Raw genomic sequence first — 25941 nt, 5'->3', positions numbered from 1 at the left:
TGCTTTTTTTTCTAAGATGCAATTTGAAATAAGGCACAATTAACAATAAATTATTAATATAACAACAATGACAGATGACTATCCAGTATCCATGGCTCCCACAATAGCGAGTACGCTGGAACAGCAGCTTCATCTTCCCCTCCCGTCACATCACCCTGGCTCTGGCAGGGGTCAGTAGTATGTCTCGTCTGGATTCTAGCGGACTATGTTCCTTCCGGTGTATTTCCACATGACCTTATACTTCTAGCAGACTATGTTCCTTCCGGTGTATTTCCATCACTTTACATTCCCTGGCACCTTTCCATGGCAGATTACCAGACTAATTAATGCTATTGATGTCAATTGCATATGGAATTATACAAAACCTACCAGACAAGTTTCCGGGTCAACGTATACTCTGGTTTGATGGGTATAGATAAAATATTTTTGGAGCATGTATTTGACGATGAATAAAAGGGTTAAGGTGATTAGCAATTACGAGCGAGCAGTGCTGTAACAAGTACTCCAAATTTTTACTTAAGTAACAAGTACCAAGTACTATCAATTTTTTTACTTAAGTATCAAGTATCAAGTAATCCACCAAAATTGTACTTAAGTAGTTCAAGTAATAAGTAGTCTGAAATAGTACTTAAGTAGTACTTCAAGTACTACTTAAATTAATCAAATTATATGATTTTAAAATTACTATTTAGCTAAAAAAAAAAGGGAATTCTTCCATGGGAGGCTCTTTCCAGCACAACAATCACACACTTACGCCACTGACACTCAGGTTAAATTAATGGTTTCATTTATTATATTAAAGAACGAGTAAAAAAACAGAATCAAATTGAAAAGGTGTGTTTTTTCCAAATCTACTTTTCCAGCATTATCAACAACATTAAGGTAAAAAAAAAAAAAGCTGGAAATAAACGTAAATAAATATCCCGTTATCAACGGATCTTCCAGCGATTCACTCAGACAGAAAATCGTATTACCACATACGGTATATATAGTCAGGTTCAGTCGCTCAGTGCCATTCTTCAAAGACTGTTTCGCAAAAGGAGCTGATTCTGACATCTGCTTTTCAAAAGGTGACATTAAAATAGGTTGAAAAGGAAACCATCAAAACAGTAAAACGAACTCTCAAACTACGTCCATATTTTGCTGAAAAACCTTGAATTTCTCATTTGCTTTCAACAAAACGAGGCTCTCAAACCTTCCGTCCGCCAAGGAATTACGCCTTGGACTCATTATAATGCCACCTTTCGAAAAGAGACGCTCAACTGGGGCCGATGTAGGAAGCATACAATTATACTTCCGAAACACTGAATTCACTGCCGGGTACTCTTGTAAGATCGAGAGAGTCTTTCGGGAATCACTGAGATATCTCAGAATCTCGATCTTGACCGTATTTGCCACAGTTGGTTGCTGAGTGCTTGTTCCTGATTCGTCGTCCGAAAAGTCAAAAAAAGCCTCAGGAGATCTCTCAAGAACTATGCCACTGCTTTTTTCACTAGTGGCACCCATTTTCTGCTTCATTGTTATGGCCTCCTCTGTCATCAAACCCAGCACCAGTTCCTTGTGTTCTTCTTTCCCAAACTTGTCCTTGAAAAACGGCAATGACCACGTAGCAAGATGGTAGTCCGAATGAACCTTTGGAGATCCACTGATAAACGGAAATCTTTTTCCAAGTCCTTCGAGCAGCGTCTGGGTTAAGACCCTTGTGAGTTTGACACTTTGGTGCAACTTCACCAACTTCCTTTCCAAGCACTTGATAGTTGGGAGAACAGTCCCGAAATAGGCTTTCTCCTCACCCTGAAGCATATCTAGGGCGATTGCTATGGGCTCAAGGACTGAGACGTACTCAGCAAGAAATTCAAGCTCACTTGTTTTGAATCTTGGTTTTTTCAAGACATCACACACTGCTGAGAGCTTTCCAGCCATGTGACACTCAAGAATTCTTTTCAGTGCATCGTATTCAGAATTCCATCTTGTTGCGTTGGGTCTTATCAGCTTTTTTTCGAAGACCTCTTTCAATAGGTCATTGTTTTTTGAGCTGTGGCTTAGGGAATTCCATAAGCCCTGACACTTGCTCTTGACACTCTGCAGATTTCTTTTGTAACTCACGTCCGTATTTGAAGCATACTTGGCATCTGTGGTGGCCAAAAGGTTCAGGGTATGACTAGAGCAGCGAAAGTGTGGAGGTAAGTACATACCTATATTACCTAATGAGTCCGATCTGCCATCATTCCCTTCGGGCTCAGAAATATCGCTATCGTCATCATTTGTGTTAACAATACGGTCGGGAAGATCAGAATAACTATCAGAGGTCCCTCTAACCCCTGCTTCTAGTTCATCTTGGTCTTGTGCACCACTTCTGGGATTGACACTAGAACCCAATTCTGGTTCCCCGACATCAGTCACATTCACCCTGTCAAAGATCTTACCAACGTCAACAACATCTAATTCTTCGGATTCGGAATCCATGCTTTCTTCATCAGGTGTGTCACTCTCACTGGTTGCAAACTCAGAGCTGGATTCTTGCTCCTTTGATTTTCCTAACTCCTTAAAAGCTTTGACGAAGTTTGAAGCATTGTCTGTTACAATTGCCCGAATTTTGCTCAGATTCTTGTCAAGACCATATTCACGAAATATTGCAAACAGCAAGTCTGAAATTCTGTCGAAGGTATGCGCTCCAGCAAACCTTCTAACTGCAAGCACCATAGGCACAAATTTGTTTTGACTATCTAACACATGAGCTGTTACTCCAATAAAGCTCTTATTATTAGAAGACCAGATATCACACGTCATAGTGACATAGTCTACTTTTTCAAAGAGCTGAATCATTTCTTTCTTTACAACTAACAGAGACTCATCAATTTTACCGGCCAGAGTTTTCCTTGACATTATTGGTCCGATACTTGGGTTTATCCCCAGAATCATTTGCTTAAATGCATGACTTTCCATTGTAGAGAGTGGGCGCATGTCAGACACTATGTAATTCATAATCAACTCATCAGCCCTTTTTTTCGTACATTTCTTTTTTTCAAAGAAAGAAAAAGGTGTATCCTCTTGCTTAGGCTCGGGTATGCTTTCATCGGTTGCGTCATCAGCAGAATCAATGGTCTGCTCATCTCCATCTCGCCTCCTTTTTTTCCCAGTGTTCACTTTGGAGAATTCAACATAGGTTGAAGGATGAGCCGTCTGAAAGCAGACATAATGTTTAGTTTTGCTATATGAATCAAATCCAAAGGCTCATTGCTTTTCCACAGGATCCACTGAACATTGAAACTGCAGTATAACAAGTATAACAAATATGAATGAACCATCACTTTCTGAAGGTTTGATGGTTTGGTTTTGTAAGTCAGGAACTCAACTACTTTGAGACCATCACCTGATAGAGGGAAGTTCACCTAATGTGAGGATATGTCCCTTGTCACCTGCTTGTCAGTGAATGCCCAAACTGAAATGAGTACCAGGTCCCAGGTACAGCCATATACCTCTCAGGAGGAGATCTTCACATTCTCCTCCTGAGTGGAAGGTTCCTTTACTTGGGAATAATCTCATTTCAGACATTTACTAACTAGAGACATATCCTCTCATTAGGTGAACTTCCTTGTATCCGGCAATAGTCTCAAAATACGAGTTCCTGACTGGGTTTGGTGGATCCTTCACAATAACAACAAACCTTCACATTACTGCAGATTCAACGATTACAATGATCACCATAGAAAACCTTTTTGCAGCTTAAACTTGGACCATCCTCTGCAAAAAAGCAATGAACCCTCATGTTTCTGCAGCATCGTTGAAACATCAACATCAACCGAAAATTTGTCCAGAAATAAACTGAGTTGTTAGCAATATAGAAACATAGTAATATAACAACTAGCCTATCATCAAACTTGTAAATAGCTTATGGACATATCCAGGCATTAGTTGAGCTGCAGTTAAACTGGAAGCAGGTTAACTGAAAATACAATAAGGTATGTAGCCTGGGATATCTGGCCTATGTAACAAATAGCCTAGGTCTAAGGATTTCCCTATTAATACATTAAATTTAATGGGAAAAATTAACATTCCTGCTATACTAGCTTCTCAATCTCAACAAAATGCCTAGAACCCAGAAAATAAAGGTTAGACTATACAACAATATGTAATTGTGATAAAAAAAAATATAGTTGTTGGTTTAGTATATAAATCACCTAAAAATCACCATTGGTTTAGTATATAAAATATCATAAAATGAAATTTTTATTAGGGAGATGGAGAATTTAATGGAAAATTTGAATAGTGAACCTAAATATAAAGTGCAAATGGGAGATTTCAATACTGACTTCCTTAAAAGTTCAGATTGTCCAGATTTTCTCAATTTAGTAATTTCTTCTTTTCTATATCCACTGATAACTATCCTTACATGAGTTACTGGGAAATCTGCAACACTAATTGACAATATATTTGTGGATGAAAATCTAATTGAATGTTTGAATGCTGGTGTATTAATTATGGATGGATCAGTAGATCACAAGCAGGCAAGCCTATTAAGCTTAGGCTATACAAGCCCAATGGACATTGTGGCTTGATGCAATGCTTCCAATTACTTGATTTTACTTCAAGTCAGGAAATGGAAAATGGGGCTAGGTCAGGAAAATGAAATTTTTAGTAGACTAAAGATAGGCTTTGTAAGGATAGACTAGTCTAGGCCTAGTAATAGCAAAACATATTTTTAGCTCTAATATTTATTAAAGGGGAGAAATCAGATAAAGAAAAAAAGGAAATATACCATTAGATTTTCTATTTCCTTGTCTATTCCCCCACAAAGCCAGATACACCTTTAGGCTTAACAAAACAGTTTGATTTTTCTTTAAACTAGCTTTATTTGGTAATACACATCAGCTGCTGATGAAGAACTTGGTATATTATCCAAGCACCCCTTGTGTTTGGATAATCACTAACTTTGGACAATCAACCGAGCATAATTTGATTCAAATAGAGCCTATATTTCCAAGCAAGCTCTTAGTCTTGCATATGTATAGATTTAGATTACCTTGTTGGGATTAGCTCAATTTGATCTCAGAAACTTTTTTATACTGAAAATTAAGCTTAAAGAAAAGTTAGCAAACCCTAGTAGCCTATTTTTTCTTTACAGCACATGTCTGGGATTGAATCTATTTATGTTTGAGTGGTTTTGTATCCTACAAGGCCTATAGGATCATGTGTTTAAGATTGGGCAGTATTTTCTAGAATTAGCCTAGGCTATGCTTAAACTAAATTGTGTATTTGTCATTAGACTCTACTATTAACTATCAATGCATTCAAAACATTCAGCAATCCATATGGCTAAAATATTCAGCCTAATCAAAGAGCCTAGGCTAGCCTACTTGTTCAAGAAAATTTGATACTTCCTTTGAGTTCTGCAAATTAGCAAGTTCTGCAAGTTCTGCAAGTTCTGCAGTTCTGCAAATGGAAAACACACACAAAAACAAAAATTATATATGCATTCTACATTCTATAACCATTATTCCAATCCCAATCAGCCTCATACACAACAATCTCAATACACAACTTAGCCTCAAGATTAACACAGAGAAGCCAAGGCTCATAGCAATCCATTAGTGTTCGTAAATGTAAAGCTGCTGGTTGCTGGTTCCGAGACCCTTTTGAATGACACCTAGCCTACCACAACTAATTTCGGCCCATTCTGGTTCGTTGAACATTCTTCTCCTGAGGTGAAGTTAATCAAGCTAGGTGTGGGGTAAATTGTGCATTAATTTCATAATGCTGGATTAACAGTAAGCTTAGCCTACAGGAGATCCAGGCTACACAACTCTAGCCTAGGTTTGTTCAATCCAATCTGAACGATATCCGAATAGACCAAAACAACAAACAGATTAAAATTGCGTATGATGTGTAGGTTGTGTTGTAAGGAAACTACTGGGCTATCTGTATGGTGATACCTGTCAAAGTTTAAGAGAGAAAAAGAGTACAAACAGACATAAAAAGGACAAGGAGACTTACACGCAAGTGTTTGTGGAAATTTGAAGGTGCATGCAGGTGTCCTTTGAGAACCCTGTTGGGACAGTTCTTGCACCATGCACTAAGTGCGCCATCTTTTTCGATTTGTCCTTTTACAGCAAAATATTTGCCTTGAAGAATAAACGGTAATTGTTGTTTGCCTGCGTCAGCCATTTTTTTTTGTGACACCTTGTTTCTTCTTCTTATTAATTGCGCTCGACGGAAACGGAAAACCACAGAAAGTACTAAACTAAACACATACGCAGCAAAACCAGAAAATTAAAAAATTGCAAAAAAAAAAAAAAAAAAAAAAATTGAACGGTTCCTCGTAATGTATTTGAAACAGTACTTGACTTTTATTTGCAACTTGAAGTAATAAGTAGCTGCAATTTTTTACTGAAGTACAAGTAATAAGTACTCTGTGGAATTTGTACTTAAGTACAAGTACAAGTACTTGAAAATTTTACTTAAGTAGTACTTGAAGTAAAAGTACTTCAAGTAAGTTACAGCACTGCGAGCAAGGATTCCCCCATTGGTTCCGGCCAGTAGGCTACGCATATCAAGTTAAAAATTTGATAGAATGAGGTATTTGAAGTGGAATATTAATGTTTTGAATAATAGGAGTTTGATTGAGTCTAATGAGTGATTGAATAATTTTTTATCATGAAATCTGCGAATAAAATATTTCTTGGGGGAGATGTGCTCATTGTTTACTTTATAATACACAAGTGATATTTGAACAGTATTGTTAATTTAAAATAGGGTCTAACATTTTAGTATACTAAAAAGTTGATACTCAGAGGGATTTAGATGGCAAAAAAGGAAGTTCAATAATGAAATTCAGAACAAACCTTAGAAATCATTGCAAATCAAGTAGTAGGGTGTATGTGAGTACGAACCATCAAGTATCATAAGCACCAACAATACTAACCAGCAGAGAAATTAACTCCCCAAAGGGCCCTTACCCCCCCTCTCGTTGGGCACCTCCTCCCTCCAACTTTTTGCCCCCCCCCTCCCCATTTTTTTTGATTTTTTTTTAACATTATATATTTTTTTCAACTTTTTTTTTTACATGTCTTCGAATAAGATGAAACAAACTTTAATTCCTTTGTTTTTTGTCATTGTGTACTTTTCCATGGTTACATTCTAGTGACGTTTAACAGTTAAATTTGGATTTATTTCCTTGAAATGCTAGATATTTACCAGTTCTTTTGTGGCTTTCTGCGCCTCTGCTTGCCCCTGCTACAATCTATGGATTTTTCACTTCTCATATTGGACTTAAGTCGCCGACAAGCGATAATTTGAATATATCAGTAGCGTTTTGACGTACTTTAACTAGGAAATAGTACATTCTCTAGATTTTTTACAGTTTATTTTTGATATATTTTGTGGAATTGCAATAGCTGGACTATTTCACTAGTGTCTTGTCTTGCTTTACACTTTCACAGTAACATTCCCTAGATTTTTCAAAGTTCGTTGTTGATTTCTTTCACTGAAATTCAAAGTTCATTTTGAATTTCTTTCATTGAAATGCAAGAGTTGGAACATTTCAGTAGTGTTTTGTTGTGCTTTACATTGTCACAGTTACATTCTCTTGATTTTTCAAAGTTCATTTTGAATTTCTTTCATTGAAATGCAAGAGTTGGAATATTTCAGTAGTGTTTTGTCGTGGTTTACCTTATCACAGTTACATTTTCTTGATTTTTCAAAGTTCATTATGGATTTCCTTCATTGAAATGCAAGAGTTGGAATATTTCAGTAGTATTTTGTTGTGATTTACCTTGTCAAAGTTACATTCTCTTGTTTTTTCAAAGATCATTTGAATTTCCATCGTTGAAATGAAAGAGTTGGATTATTTCAGTAGTATTTTGTTATGGTCTACCTTGTCACAGTTACATTCTCATGATTTTTCAAAGTTCATTTACGAATTTCTTTCATTGAAATGCAAGAGTTAGAATATTTCAATAGTGTTTTGTTGTGGTTTACAGTGTCACAGTTACATTCTCATGATATTTCAAAGTTAATGTTGGATTTCTTTCATTGAAATGCAAGAGTTGGAATATTTCAGTAGTTTTTTATTGTGGTTTACCTTGTCACAGTTACATTCTCTTAATTTGTCAAAATTTATTTTGAATTTCTTTCACATTCTCTTGATTTTTCAAAGTTCATTTGAATTTCTTTTATTGAAATGCAAGAGTTGGATAATTTCAGTAGTGTATTGTTATGGTTTACCTTGTCACAGTTACATTCTCATGATTTTTCAAAGTTCATTTATGAATTTCTTTCCTTGAAATGCAATAGTTGGAATATTTCAGTAGTTTTTTGTTTTGGTTTACATTGTCACAGTTACATTCTCTTGATTTTTCAAAGCATTTTGGATTTCTTTCATTGAAATGCAAGAGTTGGAATATTTCAGTAGTGTTTTGTTGTGGTTTACCTTGTCACAGTTACATTTTCTTGATTTGTCAAAATTTATTTTGAATTTCTTTCACTGAAATGCAAGAGTTAGATTATTTCAGTAGTGTTTTGTTCTGGTTTACCTTGTCACAGTTACATTCTTTTGATTTTTCAAAGTTCATTTGATTTTCTTTCATTGAAGTGCAAGAGTTGGAATATTTCAGTACTGTTTTGTTGTGTTTTAGAGTGTCACAGTTGCATCCTCTCGATTTTTCAAAGTTCATTTGAATTTCATTCATTAAAATACTATACTTGAATAATTTCAGTAGTGTATTGTCATGGTTTACATTGTCACAGTTACATTCACTTTATTTTTCAAAGTTCATTTTGAATTTATTTCATTGAAATGCAAGAGTTTGAATATTTCAGTTGTGTTTTGTTGTGGTTTACCTTGTCACAGTTACATTCTCTTAATTTTTCAAAGTTCATTTATCAATTTCTTTAGTTGAAATGCGAGAATTGGAATATTTCAGTAGTGTTTTGTTGTGTTTTACAGTGTCAGAAGTGCATTATCTTTATTTTTCAAAGTTCATTTTGAATTTCATTCATTTAAACTCAAATTGTAATATTTCACTAGAGTTTTGTCGTTGTTTACATCGGCATAGTTACACTCTCTTTATTTTTCAATGTTCATTTTGGATTTATTTCATTAAAATTCAAGAGTTTGAATATTTCAGTAGTTTTTTGTTGTGGTTTACATTGTCAGAGGTACATTTTCATGATTTTTCATAGTTCATTTTGTTTTTTCTTTCGTTGAAATGCAAGAGTTGGAATATTTCAGTAGTGTTTTGTCATGGTTTACCTTGTCACAGTTACATTCTCTTAATTTTTCAAAGTTCATTTTGAATTTCTTTTGTTGAAATGCAAGAGTTGGATTATTTCAGTAGTTTTTTGTCATGGTTTACCACGTCACAGTTACATTCTCTTGATTTTTCAAAGTTCATTTTGGATTTCTTTCGTTGAAATGCAAGAGTTGGAATATTTCAGTATTGTTTTGAAGTGCTTTACCTTTTCACAGTTACATTCTCTTGATTTTTCAAAGTTATTTTTGGTTTTTCTTTCGTTGAAATGCAAGAGTTGGAATATTTCAGTAGTGTTTTGGTGTGGTTTACCTTGTCACACTTACATTCTCTTAATTTTTCAAAGTTTATTTTGAATTTCTTTATTTTAAATTCAAGAGTTGGAATATTTAAGTAGTGTTTTGTTGTTGTTTACCTTGTCACAGTTACATTTTCTTTATTTTTCAAAGTTCTTTTCGAATTTCTTTCATTGAAATGCAAGAGTTGGAATATGTCAGGAGTGTTTTGTCGTGGTTTACCTTGTCACACTTACATTTTCTTGATTTTTCAAAGTTCATTTGAATTTCTTTAATTGAAATGCAAGAGTTGGATTGTTTCAGTAGTGTTTTGTTGTGATTTACCTTGTCACGGTTACATTCTCTTGATTTGCCAAAGTTATGTTTTAATTTCTTTCCTTGAAATGCAAGAGTTGGAAAGTGTCAGTAGTGTTTTGCCGTGGTTTACCTTGTCACAGTTACATTCTTCTCGATCTTTCAAAATTTATTTTGTATTTATTTTACTGAAATGCAAGAGTTGGATTATTTCAGTAGTGTTTTGGTTCTGGTTTACCTTGTCACAGTTACATTTTCTTGATTTTTCAAAGTTCATTTTGAATTTCTTTCGTTGAAATGCAAGAGTTTTACCATGTCACAGTTACATTTTCTTGATTTTTCAAAGTTCATTTTGAATTTCTTTCATTGAAATGCAAGAGTTGGAATATTTCAGTAGTGTTTGATCATGGTTTACCATGTCACAGTTACATTCTCTTGATTTTTCAAAGTTTATTTTGAATTTCTTTAGATGAAATGCAAGAGTTGGAATATTTCAGTAGTGATTTGTGGATGTTTACCATGTAACAGTTACATTCTGTTGATTTATCAAAATTAATTTTGAATTTTCTATCATTAAAATATAATAGTTGGAATATTTCAGCGGTGTTTTATTATGGTTTACCATGTCAGAGTTACAGTATCTTAATTTTTCAAAGTTCATTATGGATTTTTTTCGATGAAATGCATGAGTTGGAATATTTTACTAGTGATTTGTCGTGGTTTACCTTGTCACAGTTACATTTTCTTGATTTTTCAAAGTTCATTTTGAATTTCTTTCATTGAAATGCAAGAGTTGTAATATTTCAGTAGTGTTTTATCATGGTTTACCTTTTCACAGATACATTCTCTTGATTTTTCAAAGTTCATTATGGATTTCTTTCGTTGAAATGCAAGAGTTGGAATATTTCAGTAGTTTTTTGTTGCGGTTTACCTTGTCACAGTTAAATTCTCTTAATTTTTCAAAGTTCATTTTTAATTTCTATCATTGAAATGCAGGAGTTGGAATATTTCAGCAGTGTTTTGTCGTGGTTTAACTTGTCACAGTTACATTCTCTTAATTTTTCAATTAAGAGTTAAAATCTAAGTGTTAGAGTGAATAAATTTTATTTATCAACATCCTTTGTCAGATACATCGAATAAAATTGACAGAATCTAAGTGTCAGAGTGAATAATTTATTTTTTATCAACATCTTTTATCAGTTACAACAATTATAAATAGCAAAATCTAAATATCAGAGTGAATAAATGCTTTTTCAGCATCCTTTGTCAGATATGTTGAATAAAATATGCACAGTCGACATAGCTTTATTTCATTTTTATAGGTTGATTTACACGAGTACAGGCACACCCAAAACCTCGACTGTAGTAACATTAAAAATGATATTAAACCATTTCGACAGTTCACATTTTACTAAACTGAACTGTTAATGGACACCGAAAAAGCATTAATGAACTTTGCTATTTATATTTGTTAATTATAATTGCTGTAACTGATAAAATATGTTGATAAAAAATAAATTATTAACCCTGACGCTTAGATTCTGTCAATTTTATTCGATGTATCTGACAAAGGATGTTGATAAATAAAATTTATTCACTCTAACACTTAGATTTTGTCAATTTCATCCGCATGTATCCGAGAAATGGATGTTGATATAGAATTTAATCAATTTGATACTTAGATTTTGTGAAATTGCTGTATTGACTGTCTATCAAGTGACTTCAATCTATAAAGAATGTTAATAAATAATTTTTTCAACTTTTTCCCATCGTTTCCTGAATTAAATTTTTGTATTGTGTATCCAAAAGGTGAAATCTATAAAGTTTGTTACTTACTTACCTACTTAATTACTTACCTACTTACTTACAATTTTTTCATAATGACATAATAACATATCCAACAACGGATGTTGATAAAGAATTTATTCATTCTGATAGCTAGATCTTGTCAATGTTATCCCATGTGTCTGACAATAGATGCATGCAAATTTCTTTTATTGAATCTACGATGTTTTAATAGACATTCTTCAAGTTTGATGTGTTAGCTTACCCTAAAAGTAATGAACACATAAAAAGGTAATGTATAAAACATTTCTAACGAGATATTGCTATGTAGAATATTAATACAAAAATATATTATGATACATTATTAATATCAATGATTAACTTTGGAATTTTTTAATTTGTTCCATAAAACAGTTCACCATGTTCTATCTTGATATTGTAGCTATTGTCTTCTCTTAGTTCGTAATCAGTAGAATAATCACTATTCCATTTAGAGTCATTCACAATTTTTAATGGTGTCTCATCAACAGGCTCAATATGCTTTTCGTCTTTGGTATTATTTGGTTCATTGACTGTTTGATCAATGGCAGTAACTTTTGCTGGTGCTTTGTTTTTCATCGATTCATCTTTATATTCCATAGTGATATTTTCTGACAATGTCCTTTTTATTTTTATGGCAATTTCACTGTCTATTATCACATTATTTTTACACAGGTAACAGTTTCGGCACGTAGACAAGATATGGTTTACGATATTAGAAGAAGAGTAGGCCTTTCTTTTATTGACCTTCCGTTGAATGCTAATTACCGAAAGCTGACGATTGGATGTATCAGTAGGTAATGTGCTACCTACAACAGTAGCAAGGAGTTGTCCTCTATCATCAACGATTATTTTTATGTTGGCATTCTCTTTAAGTGCAATCATCTCTGGAGATCTCAATCTCGCATAACCACCAACATAAGAGTTGAATTTTTTCGCTATTCCAAAGAAATTAAATTCCTTACTGTCATGACAATGCATGCATACATTTCCAATAGTGCTACCACTTGTACTTGTTTCATAGTTTAAAGAAATTCAAAATGAACTTTGAAAAATCAAAAAAAAGTAACTGTGACAAGTTAAACCATGACAAATCACTATTGAAATATTCCAACTCTTGCATTTCATCGAAAGAAATTCAAAATGAACTTTGAAAAATCAAGAGACTGTAACTGTGACATGGTAAACCATGATAAAACACTAGTGAAATATTCCAACTATTGCATTTCAATGAAAGAAATTCAAAATTAAATTCGGAAAATTAAGAGAATGTAACTGTGACAATGTAAACTTCAACAAAACACTACTGATATATTCCAACTCTTGCATTTCATCGATATAAATTCAAAATAAACTTTGAAAAATAAAGATACTGTGACTTTGACAAGATAAAACATGACAAAACACTATTAAAATTTCCAACTCTTGCATTTCAATGAAAGAAATTCAAAATGAACTTTGAAAACTTAAGAGAATGTAAGTGTGACAAGGTAAAACTCTTGCATTTCAATGAAAGAAATTCAAAATTAACTTTGAAAAATCAACAAATTGTAACTGTGACAAGGTAAACCAGAACAAAACACTACCGAAACATTCCAACTCTTGCATTTAAACGAAAGAAATCCAAAATGAACTTTGAAAAATGAAGAGAATGTAACTGTGAGAAGGTAAACCACGACAAAACACTACTGAAATATTCCAACTCTCGCATTTCAATGAAAGAAATTCAAAATGAACTTTGAAAATTTAAGAGAATGTAACCGTGACAAGGTAAATCACAACAAAACACTACTGAAACAATCCAACTCTTGCATTTCAATGAAAGAAATTAAAAAGAAATTTGAAATATCAAGAAAATATAAGTGTGACAAGGTAAACCACGACAAAACACTACTGAAATAATCCCACTCTTGCATTTTAATGAAAGAAATTCAAAAAGAACTTTAAAAAATCAAGAGAATGTAACTGTGACGAGGTAAACTACAACAAAACACTACTGAAATAATCCAACTCTTGTATTTCAATGATAGAAATCCACAATAAACTTTGAAAAATTAAGAGAATGTAACTGTGACGTGGTAAACCATGACAAAACACTACTGAAATAATCCAAATCTTGCATTTCAACGAAAGAAAACCAAAATGAACTTTGAAACATCAAGAGAATATAAGTATGACAAGGTAAACCTTGAAAAAATACTACTGAATTATTCCAACTCTAGCATTTCATAGAAAGAAATCCAAAATGAACTTTAAAAACTTAAGAGAATATAACTGTGACAAGGTAAACTATTACAAAACACTACTGAAATATTCCAACTCTTGCATTTCAACGAAATAAATCCAAAATGAACTTTGAAAAATCCAGAGAGTGTAACTGTGACATGGTTAACCATGACAAAACACTACTGAAATAATCCAACTCTTGCATTTCAATGAAAGAAATTCAAAATGAACTTTGAAAAATCAAGATAATGTAACTGTGACACTGTAAACCACGACAAAACACTACAGAAATATTACAACTCTTGCATTTCAACGATAGAAATTGATAAATGAACTTTGAAAAATCATGAGAATTTAACTGTGACAAAGTAAATCTTAAAAAAAAGCAATTAATATATTCCAACTCTTGTATTTCAATGAAAGGAATTCAAAATTAACTTTGAAAATCAAGTGAATGTAACTGTGACAAGGTAAACCATGACAAGACACTACTGAAATAATCCAAGTCTTGCATTTCAACGAAAGAAATTCAAAATGAACTTTGAAAAATCAAGAGAATGTAACTGTGACAATCTAAAAAACACAACAAACCACTACTGAAATATTCCAACGCTTGCACTTCAATGAAAGAAAATCAAATGAACTTTGAAAAATCAAGAGAATGTAACTGTGACAAGGTAAACCAGAACAAATCACTACTAAAATAATCTAACTCTTTCATTTCAGTGAAAGAAACTCAAAATAAATTTTGAAAAATCAAGAAAATGTAACTTTGACAAGGTAAACCACAACAAAACACTACTGAAATATTCCAACTCTTGCATTTCAATGAAAGAAATTCAAAATTAACTTTTAAAAATCCAGAGAATGTAACTCTGACACAGTAAACCGCAACAAAACACTACTGAAATATTCCAACTCTTACATTTCAATGAAAGAAATTCGAAATGAACTTTGAAAAATCAAGAGAATGTAACTGTGACAAGGTAAACCACAACAAAACACTACTGAAATTATCCAACTCTTGCATTTCAATAAAAGAAATTCAAATGAACTTTGAAAAATCAAGAGAATGTGAAAGAAATTCAAAATAAATTTTGACAAATCAAGAAAATGTAGCTGTGACAAGGTAAACCACAACAAAACACTACAGAAATATTCCAACTCTTGCATTTCAATGAAAGAAATCCAAAATGAACGTTAAAATATAATGAGAATGTATTTGTGACGCTGTAAGCCTCAATAAAACACTATTGAACTATTCTTACTCTTGCGATTCAATGATAGAAATTCGTAAATAAACTTTGAAAAATCATGAGAATGTAACTGTGACAAGGTAGACTATAACAATACACTACTGAAATTATCCAACTCTTGCATTTCAATGAAAGAAATTAAAATGAACATTGAAAAATCAAGACAATGTAACTGTGACATGGTAGATCACAACAAAACACTACTGAAATATTCCAACTCTTGCATTTCAATGAAAGAAATCCAAAATGAACTTTGAAAAATCAAGAAAATATAAATTTGTCAAGGTAAACCACGAAAAAACACTACTGAAATATTCCAACTCTTGCATTTGAATGAAAGAAATTCAAAATGAACTTTGAAAAATTAAGAGAATGCAACTGTGACAAGGTAAACTACAACAAAACACTACTGAAATATTCCAACTCTTGCATTTCAACGAAAGAAATTCAAAATGAACTTTTGAAAAATCAAGAGAATGTAACTGTGACAATGTAAAGCACAACAAAACACTACTGAAATGTTCCAACTCTTGCATTTAAATGAAAGAAATTCAAATGAACTTTGAAAAATTAAGAGAATGTAACTGTGAAAATGTAAAGCACAACAAAACACTACTGAAATATTACAACTCTTGCATTTCAACGAATGAAATGCAAAATAAATTTTGACAAATCATGAAAATGTAACTGTGACAAGGTAAACCACGACAAAACACACTGAAATATTCCAACTCTTGCATTTCAATGAAAGAAATTCAAAATGAACGTTTAAAATCACGAGAATGTAACTGTGACACTTTAAACCACAACAAAACACTACTGAAATATTCCGACTCTTGCATTTCAATGAAAGAAATCCACAATGAAATTTGAAAAATCATGGGAATGTAACTGTGACAAGGTAAACCACAACAAGACACTACTGAAATATTCCAACTCTTACATTTCAACAAAAGAAATTCAAAATGAACTATGAAAAATCAAGAGAATGTAACTGTGACAATGTAAAGCACAACAAAACACTACTGAAATATTCCAACTCTTGCATTTCAACGAAAGAGATCCAAAATTAACTTTGAAAAATCATGAGAAAGTAACTCTGACAATGAAATGCATAACAAGACACTACTAAAATATTCAAACTCTTCCATTTCAACTAAAGAAATTCAAAATGAACTTTGAAAAATTAAAAGAATGTAACTGTTAAAAAGTAAACAATGACAAAACACAACTGAATTTAAGTTTTTTTCATCTCATTCGAAGACATGCAAAAAAAAAATTTGAAAAAAATATATCATGTTAAAAAAAATAAAAAAAATGGGGAGGGGGGGGGCAAAAAGTTGGAGGGAGGAGGTGCCCAACGAGTGGGGGGGTAAGGGACCTTTGGGGAGTTAATGTTTCTGCTGGTTAGTGTCGTTGGTGCTTATGATCCTTGATGGTTCGTGCTCACATACACCCTACTACTTGTTTTGCAATGATTTCTAAGGTTTGTTCTGAATTTCATTATTGAACTTCTTTTCTTACCATCTACATCCCTCTTAGTATCAACTTTTTAGTATACTAAAACGTTAGACCCTATTTTAAATTGACAACACTGTTCAAACATCACTTGTTTATTATACAGTACACAATCAACCCATCTCCCCCAAAAAATATTTTATTCGGAGATTTCATGTTAAAAAATTATCCAATCACTAATTAGAATCAATCACACTCCTATTATTCAAAACATTAATATTCCACCTCAAATACCTCATTCTATCAAATTTTCAACTTGATATGAGTAGCCTACTGGCCGAAGCCAATGGGGGAATCCTCGCTCGCAATTGCTAATCACCTTAACCCTTTTATTCATCGTCAAATACATTCTCCAAAAATATTTTATCTATACCCATCAAACCAGAGTATACGTTGACCCGGAAACTTGTCTGGTAGGTTTTGTATAATTCCATATTCAATTGACAACAATAGCAATAATCCGTCTAGTAATCTGCCATGGAAAGGTGCCAGGGAATGTAAAGTGATGGAAATACACCGGAAGGAACATAGTCTGCTAGAAGTATAAGGTCATGTGGAAATACACCGGAAGGAACATAGTCCGCTAGAATCCAGACGAGACATACTACTGGGGTCTTATTGGAAGTAGCATCAGAGAGGGAAGTAAATCATGTATTTGTAATCTACGGGCATATCTGTTGCGCTTAAATAATAATGAAGTTAGTGAGGAGACTCCTCAAGAGTTAATGGCTCCAGGGAAAGAGTTTGCTGACTCTCGAGAAGTTCAGTGAATATTCGATGTCACATAAGAGCAGTGGCGGCTCTGGTCTCTCTTGCGCCGGGGCAAATCTTGATTAGCGGCCCCCTGTCTCCCACAGAATTTTCAGGCAAAAATTTAACAAAATTTTAATTTTTTAACAAAATTAGTTTGGAATTTATAAATTAATGAATAATTTATTTTTTTATTATTTTTTTTTACTTTATTATTTAGATTGTTTAATGATTATTAATTATTCAATTTGTTTATTTTAATTATTAATTAATCTTATCAATTAATTAGTAATTTCTCAATTATTTTCTTTTATTAACTGCGCCCTCTACTTTATTTTAATGGAAAAAAAAAATACAAAGTTATTATAATCGTTAGTTTTTCTTTTTTAATTTTGTGCCCCAAAAATGTTCGCCCAGAGTCCAAACCGGCAGTGCTGATGTCCGTTTCATGCCACATCTAGAGATAAGTACACTCAGTCAGATGGCTTTTACAGAAGATGTTCTAAAGTTAAACTTGGCAATATGGGAAAGAGCTTTGGCTATTTAAGACTCAGCCCATTCAGTTTCAACCTTTTTTTCAACTCAGGCAATCAGTGGTTTCAACCTTTTTTTTCCCGGACCTGTCGCTTCTTTCGTTGGCTGTTTATATGTACAACAAGAAGTCATTTTATCATTTTTAATTACCTTTTTGACTTTTTAATGTGTTTTGGTGTAAATTTGCCTTTCAGTAAAATATTAAGAGACAAAACAGATACTTACTTTGTTTGCATCCCAATTAGTCTCTGATTTTTAACCTAGTTTTAGTCCTTTTTTTTCGATAACAGTTTGTGCATTAGATAAAAAATAAGCTTATCTTACTTTTTTTTGTGCTTTCAGATATCGTGAGCACTATCTTGATTGGTAGATAAAAATGGATTTTCCCAGTATTTTCTCAGAAATAATTCTTTATGTAAAAGTTTAGCAGACAAAATAGATAATGAATTCATTGCTTATAAAATCTTGTTTTCAGCCCTCTTTGCTCTGCTAGAACAGATGCAACAATAGATAAAAACAATTATCTTCTTTTTTTTCTTTTTTTCTATGCCTTGTTCCTACAGGAGTACTAATCACTTAGTTAGAAATTTTCAAATTTTTCCTTATTTTTTTATAATTTTATGCATAAAACGTTAGCTGAGTAAACGTTCAGTTCATTTGGATATACGCCAGTTTCCAGTTTTTAATTTCATTTCAACAATTACTAATTTAACTTTTTTAAGTTCCTGGAATATCACTTTTTTTATTTTGCTGGAACAGTTACAACAATATTTTGCAGATATTTTTCTTTTTTTCTTTTTTTTTGCAGATATTTTTCTTAGAAGGTGGCAATCGCAAAAACTTATTTGGAACTATATGCAAAGTAAAATGAATCGTTGGTTAAATCGTAGAAAAGCTCTAGACTTTCAGGAAAAGTATGGGCCTAAATATCTTTACCCCTTATTGTCTATAATTGCTCGTTAATGACTAGTCAGCAGTTGCAACCGTTTGGAGGAAGGGTTTTTGGACCCATAACATGAAATCTTGAAAATTTTCTCATAACTCCTTTTTATCGGACAAGTTCCTTGTTTTTGCTCTTTTTTTTAATGCCTTTCCTCCTCAAAATTTTCCAGATTAGGTGCTGCCAATCGCGCTTTATTTTAGGCACACGAAATCCATGTTGACTGCAGGTTACTTTATATAGCCAAAAGTAACATTCTATATCTTTTGAGAGTGAGATGAGATGACTTTTATTTTCAACTAATAATTACATCATACTTAACTGGCATTTACCACATTTTTTTAATAACATTATCAACAAACGTAGAAATTGTAAGAACGTATGACGTTTTATTAAGCCACTATTGTGGCTTGAGCAGCGTCACACAATCTTTAATCATAAACCAAACTCATTCACTCTTCCCACTCTTTTCATACCATTCAATACTATTTAACTCTCCCGAATAAAAAAAAAAATAAAAAATAACAAACAACAATCAAAAATATTTAATTCCCACCCAACAAAAACTTTTTTAATCTCATTTTAAACTGAAACTGGTTTTCTGACTCCCTATTGCTCTCCGGGAAACCATTCCACAAATTAACGCATAATTTCTAATTGCAAAACTAGATCGACTCGTACTCCTTACTTCTGAGACTAAGCTTCCACGACCTCTAGTCCTATGATGATGATAATCAGAATTAAACTTAAAAAAATCTTTAAAATATTCTGGAGATAATCTATTAAGCACTTGGTAAGTAAACACTCCCGCCTGATGGTCCCTGATCTGATGAACATTTAAAATTCTAAAACTGATAAAACATTCACGCGTGTGCTCATACTGAACAAACTCACCCAGTACTCGAAGCGCCTTATTCTGAAGAATCTGCAGTATTTTAATATTTGAAGTAAAATTAGATGCATAAATACAGCAACCATAAACAATAAAAGGATAAAAACAGTATGATATTACAGTATGATCATTTCTTAAAGCAGTTAAAGGAAACACGTGTTTCAAACGCCGCATCACTCCAAGACCTTGTGCAAGTTTAGAAGAAATCATATTTATGTATTTCTTCCAACTAAAATTATTATCAACATAAAATCCTAAATATTTATTTCCAAAAACCTGTGAAACCGACAAATTTTCAAATATTATAGAAGCACTATTTACTATTTTTCCTATCCTACTAAAAATCATATAATTTCTCTTAGAGGTATTAACAGCAAAGTAAATCAAGGAGGTAAACACCAAAAGGTTTTCCAGCGTTCGGTTTGCTTTATCCACTAGTTTTTCCAGTGAACGTGTAAAAATCGTCAAAGCAGTATCATCTGCAAATGCTGTAACATTTGCTTCAGGCAAGTAGAACCTCAGAGTATCGACGTATACGAGAAAGAGTAACGGACCCAGGACTGAGCCCTGTGGAACTTCACATTTTACAGGATAGATTCCACTAACGATGTCACCTAACATTACTTTAGTTGATCTTCCATACAAATATGATTTAAACCAATCCAAGCAAAGATCTTTTATCCCCAGACTAGATAGGCGACACAGCAACAACTCAAAATCCACAGTGTCGAAGGCTTTTTTGAAGTCGACAAAGATTTTTAAAGAAATGGGACCTGTTTCTAAACTCAATTGATTACATCCAGAAGATGGTGAAGAGCACGACTTGTAGAACGTTTACTGCGAAATCTGAATTGGCTGTAACACAATATTCCTAGTTTATCCAAATATTCATAAAGTCTCCTGTGCATTATCTTTTCATAGATTTTAGAAAAAATAGGTAATAACGAAATCGGTCGCCAGTTCGATAGTTCTTGTTTATTGCCTCCTTTACACAATGGTATTACCTTTGCCAATTTAAGACCACTAGGGAATTCACCGGTCTGGAGTGATAGATTTATCAAATGAATTAGTCAAGGTAATATATAAACTAGGATAGCATTTACAGCTCTAATATTAAGTCCATCTATTCCGGCCGAGTTGGACATCAGTCCTTTCACTGTGCTCTCGATCTCCTTTGCTGTGCACTTCTCGAACGAAAAAATGCGCCCTTTGCCTAGACTGCGCCCTTCTAGACTTTTTAGCTACTTCTTCCTTAATAATTGCGCCTATGTTCGTGAAATATTTTCCGAATTCATCTGCCATTTCCTGTTTATCAGTGATTTCACTTCCATTCACCAACAGACTCTTTACTCCATCATTATCGTTAGTCTTCCCTTTTAAAATCTCATTTATTATTCGCCAGGTTTCTTTTGCATCACCACTTTTACCATCAAAAGCAGAAGCATAATATGTTTTTTTCTCACTGCGACGCTTATGGTTAACTTTGTTTCTCAATCGATTGAATTCTTCAAATAAACTCACATTTTCCGGGCTCTGTAAATGTTTTTCAAAAAGCTGGTTTCGCATTTCCATCATTTCAAGCAGTTTTGTGGTCACCCATGGCTTTCTTGGCTTATTTTTGTTTTTTCTCATCTTCCTCAGAGGACAAGACACCTTATATACCGGTAAGAGAATATTCATAAACCTGTTGAACGCTGTAGTTGCATTTTGCTCTTCGCTAACTTCATCCCATGCTATTGTACTAACTTGCTCTTTCAGCTTTCTCAAGTTATTATTTCTCATATCTCTATAAACTCTCTTACTTAGGTTTTTAGCCGAAGTTTTAATACTAATACTAATTGTAATTATTAATTTTGTTTCATTAAAATTATCCAGTTTTATTTCTTTGTACACACACAATTAAAAACTTTTTCATTCTCATACAGATAATGAGAAACGCTGTATGTTTTTCTCTGTCGGATAAATAGTATTAGTAAACCCGTATTGTATCTTCATATGGCTCGTTTACGGAGTTGGTCGTTTTAGCATTTAAGCTAATCATGTGTCATTTTGAGACTTAGAGTCGGGGGTTGACTCTTGCTCAAGGCTTCTTGGCTCAGACTCATATCGGACTTGAAATTTGACGGGTGACAGCTGATTTTTATGAAACCATAAAAAATATGCATTAATTACATTTTCAAAACTGTATGTTTTTTATTAGACGAGTAGTTTGAGTAAAGCCAGAATTGTATCTTCATATGTTAGTGTTACGGAGTCGATATTTTGGGAATCTAATCCAATCATATGTAATTATGAGACTCGAAGTCGGGGTTGACTCGTGCTTGAGATTCCATGACTCAGACTCAGCTTGGACTTCAAATAGTGCTGTTGACAGCTGATTTATACGAAAGCATAAAATACGCATCAAGTTTTCAAAATTGTATGTTTTTCCTTATGAGATGAATAGTTTGAATAAAGCCAGCAGTGCATCGTCTTTTTTTCGTGCTACGGAGTTGATCGTTTTGGAGTCTAAGTCAATCATTTGTAATTATGAGACTCGAAGTTGAGGTTTTTTTGCGCCGGAGATTCCGTGACTCAGACTCAACTCAAACTTGACACGGCCTTGCTGACAGCTCTGATTTATATGAAATCATAAAAATTCGTATTCATTACTTTTTCAGAACTCTCATATCTCAACAGAACTCTTTATTATGGTAATAAAACATATTTCCTGTGTTAAGAGCATAAAAAAGTGAGATAGGAATTAGCATAGTGAATTTAAATTAGAAATGCCTGCTTTGCTAGGAAATCCCTTTAAATCTTGACTCGAAGATTTATGGCTGGACATTAAATCAGTATTTCAAAAAAGTTGATGAAGCAGGTAATATTGGTGACTGGGGCTATACATTCTGCATATATTCTATGTATATTGTATTAGTGACTAGGGCTATTTATACACACACTCTTTCAGTGATAGAAAGTAGATACTGACTGAAGAGGTCATTGCCATAAATATAGCCAAGCAACAGGAAGGAAAAGAAATATTGAATTTTAAAGAAATTAGATTTGTCTTTTTCCCTAAGAGGAAAAAGCTGACAACATGACTGGGTGTTAAAAAAAATGGCTTACTAATCTAACTATTTAGTTTAGCTAACTAAAATAGCTAAGTGTTTCACATTAAAATACCTTCAGCATACCGTATCAAGTGTATATCAATTTTAGCTTAATAGTCTTTAAACAGGCGAAATATTTAGTTTTAGTAAATTTTATTCTATAGTAAAATTATGGCAAGCAGTAAATGCTGCTTACAGCCCACGTGCCATAATTAGGGCATGCTGATTTATACTCCGCAAAAACTCGTTCGCAAAAGATTTTACATTCTGGTTTATCGTTAAAATATTTTTTTTTAATGGCTTTGTCATTTGCTTACGATAAACATTAGGGGACGATACAGAACACCAATTGGATCAGGTTTCATTTCGATTATTTTACCTTTTGTTCTAATACGAAGGGATTTAAGTGAATGGTGTTAACCTATTATCATAATGACCAGTTCTATTGGTCGCTAAAACTTTTCGGTGGTAATACTACGAAATCGACGATCAAAGCCCTTTTAATGAGGAAATTACTTTTTTGTTCTGTATATATTCATTATGTCTATGGGGATAATGTCACCAATAGACCTTTTAAGTATTTAAGTAATTTACCGATAATTTTGTCAAGAAGAAATTCGACTCTTACAGTTGGAATTATAATTTTGAAGAATGTAACACACTCATAACTATTCTTCTTAAATAATTTATATCAGTAATGCATTTGAAAATGGAAAGGCTTCGTTGAGAATTTTATTGATTTTAAAAAGGCTGTCGACACGGCTGACTTTGAAATATTGCTATGCCGATTTAAGTATCAGGGATAGTTGTGTGTAATGGTTCCCATCTTAATTACATAGTTGCATGCGTGTTGTGAATAATGACAGTACAAATGATGCATCCAAGTAAATTGCGGAGTCCCGCAAGGATCTTTCTTGGGACCGCTTTTAACTTCCTGGTGCATGCCTTACAATATTTGCAGATGACACAACAATAACAATTGCAGAGAAGAGCCTTCATGGTCCCATAGCCAGCATAAATGATGTGTTGTAGTACCTAAATATATTTACTAGTCTTAGTTTTCCAGGTTTTATCCAGTTTTTATCCATTCTTTATTCCAGTTTTCCAGGTTGTTGTTAATCAAGGTTTTGAAACGAGGTATTTAGGATCTTTGGTTGATTGTAATTTGAATTGGAAAAAACACGGTGGAATTTTATCGTCTGATGAGATGGCATTAAGATGTCTAGTTTTTTTTTTAAGTTCGGAAATTTGTTCCCAGCTTCTGTATTAAAGAATACCCAACCATTGTATATGATTGTGCCATTTAGGCCAGTAATTTCTTATGCAAATTATAAAAAAAAAATCCAGACAATTAAGTATAAAGTGGTTCGTTTCTTAGAGAATTGTGCTAAATTTATTGATACACTTGTTCATGTCCTTTAAAAATTTTGAATGTTTGTTACGGTTTCACAAGTTGTTAACACTGGTGCGCCAATGTTAGATTAGTATTGCGCAAATCTATCTCTTGGATCTGTTGCCCACTAATTCTGATAACCGATCTTATCATGCGACGAATGTGGATAAGCTGATATGTGAGAAGAGAAAAATATAGTAAGGTCAGCCCATGTGTTTCTTCACGTGCCTGTAGCCCTCTGGAATAACCTCACAGACAGCATTAGGTGCTCTGAATTAGTTTCTCCATTTAAATCACAGACCAAAAAGTCTCCCTAGTCAAGATGCACGGTGAGATCGGGTTGCTTCTAAAGGTCATATATATATATATATATATATATATATATATATATATATATATATATATATATATATATATATATATATATCTTTATATGTGAGTAATAATTGTGTATGTATTTATTATGTATGTTGACGAAAACGGCTCCATATTTTTTCGCGAAAATTGGTATCTTGAGATATTCTCGCATAAAAAAAACGATCTAGATAGGTCAGAAGTCCGAGAAAAATCATTAAAAGCTTTAATTTCGTTTTTTTGCAAATGACGTCATGTACTACGTTATTACATCTTGAAGCATTTCTTATGACATCATATATGGCATAATATATTTTCTTATATGATGTCATGCATAGCATAAATAAGATTGTTAAGTCTCCAACGCAATAGTTATTTATATAATATAATGTCTGTTGAAAGGCCCAAAAATAGAAAATTTGCTGTTTTTGTCCCACCACCTGAACAATTAAAAGAAACAAAGGTTCGGCGATATGTCTTTCATAATGACAAAAGACAAGCCGAGGCAAAAGTTCAAGGTATAATAAAAATTATACCTTAATAAAAATTATACGAAAAATTATAATGTAATTTTGCAAAGGCAGCACTTCTGATTTAAGGTCCATTTGGACGTCATGACATCAAGAAAATGCTCAAACTGTCTGCGTTTAGAAGAAAAGCGACATTGAGAATTTATACATAGAAGCCTGCCGCGTGCCCCATACCTTCGTTGAAAAAACAAAGGTCCGGTGATACGTATTTCATGATGACGAAAGATAAGCCGAGGTGTAACGAACCAAACAAATTGAAAATGATAGCCATGATGATTGGGTTTTGGATTGTGATATGGATAAGGTCATAGATACATACCATACTTTTGAGAATTAAAAATATGGACTGGATAAATCGTTGGAAGAAAAAGAAGTTTTTGTCCCACCACCTTAACAATTAAAAAAAAAAAAAAAAGGTTCGGTGATACGTCTTTCATAATGACAAAAGACAAGCAAGGCAAAGAAGCAGTTTTTGTCACACCACCTGAACAATTAAAAAAAACAAAGGTGGTCGTCAATGCCTTCCATACCTTTGAAAATAAAAAATCTGGACTAAATAAATCTTTGGAAGAAAAGGAGTTTTTGTCCCACCACCTGAACAGTTGAAAGAAACAATGGTTCGGCGATATGTCTTCCATAATGACAAAAGACAAGTTGAGGCAAAAGATAAAGGTCCAATAAAAAAAAAATGTAATTTTAAAAAGGCACTACTTCTAATTTAAGGTCCATTTGGACGTCATGACATCAAGAAAAGGCTCAAATTGTCTGCGTTTAGAAGACAAATGACAGTAAGA

The 25941-nt window shown here is 33.0% G+C and overlaps 2 protein-coding genes across 2 annotated transcripts in view; one reads left to right on the top strand and one right to left on the bottom strand.

Moving 5' to 3' along the window:
* LOC148948239 (semaphorin-1A-like) overlaps window positions 1–25941 on the top strand; it is a 418473-nt gene that overhangs the window by 314809 nt on the left and 77723 nt on the right. The gene's annotated exons all lie outside the window — the stretch shown is intronic.
* LOC148948240 (uncharacterized) lies at window positions 1123–6165 on the bottom strand. The gene is made up of 2 exons (XM_089094007.1): window positions 5995–6165; window positions 1123–3183 (listed from the first exon to the last, which is right to left on the bottom strand). The coding sequence occupies exons 1-2, from the start codon at window positions 6163–6165 to the stop codon at window positions 1123–1125; spliced, it is 2232 nt and encodes a 743-aa protein (XP_088950133.1).

Source organism: Artemia sp. Qi Xiang Cuo, chromosome 9, assembly GCF_049724085.1.
Source record: "Artemia sp. Qi Xiang Cuo chromosome 9, ASM4972408v1, whole genome shotgun sequence".
In the NCBI taxonomy this organism is placed as follows: Eukaryota; Metazoa; Arthropoda; class Branchiopoda; order Anostraca; family Artemiidae; genus Artemia; species Artemia sp. Qi Xiang Cuo.
This window is presented reverse-complemented; position numbering and strand designations above follow the sequence as displayed.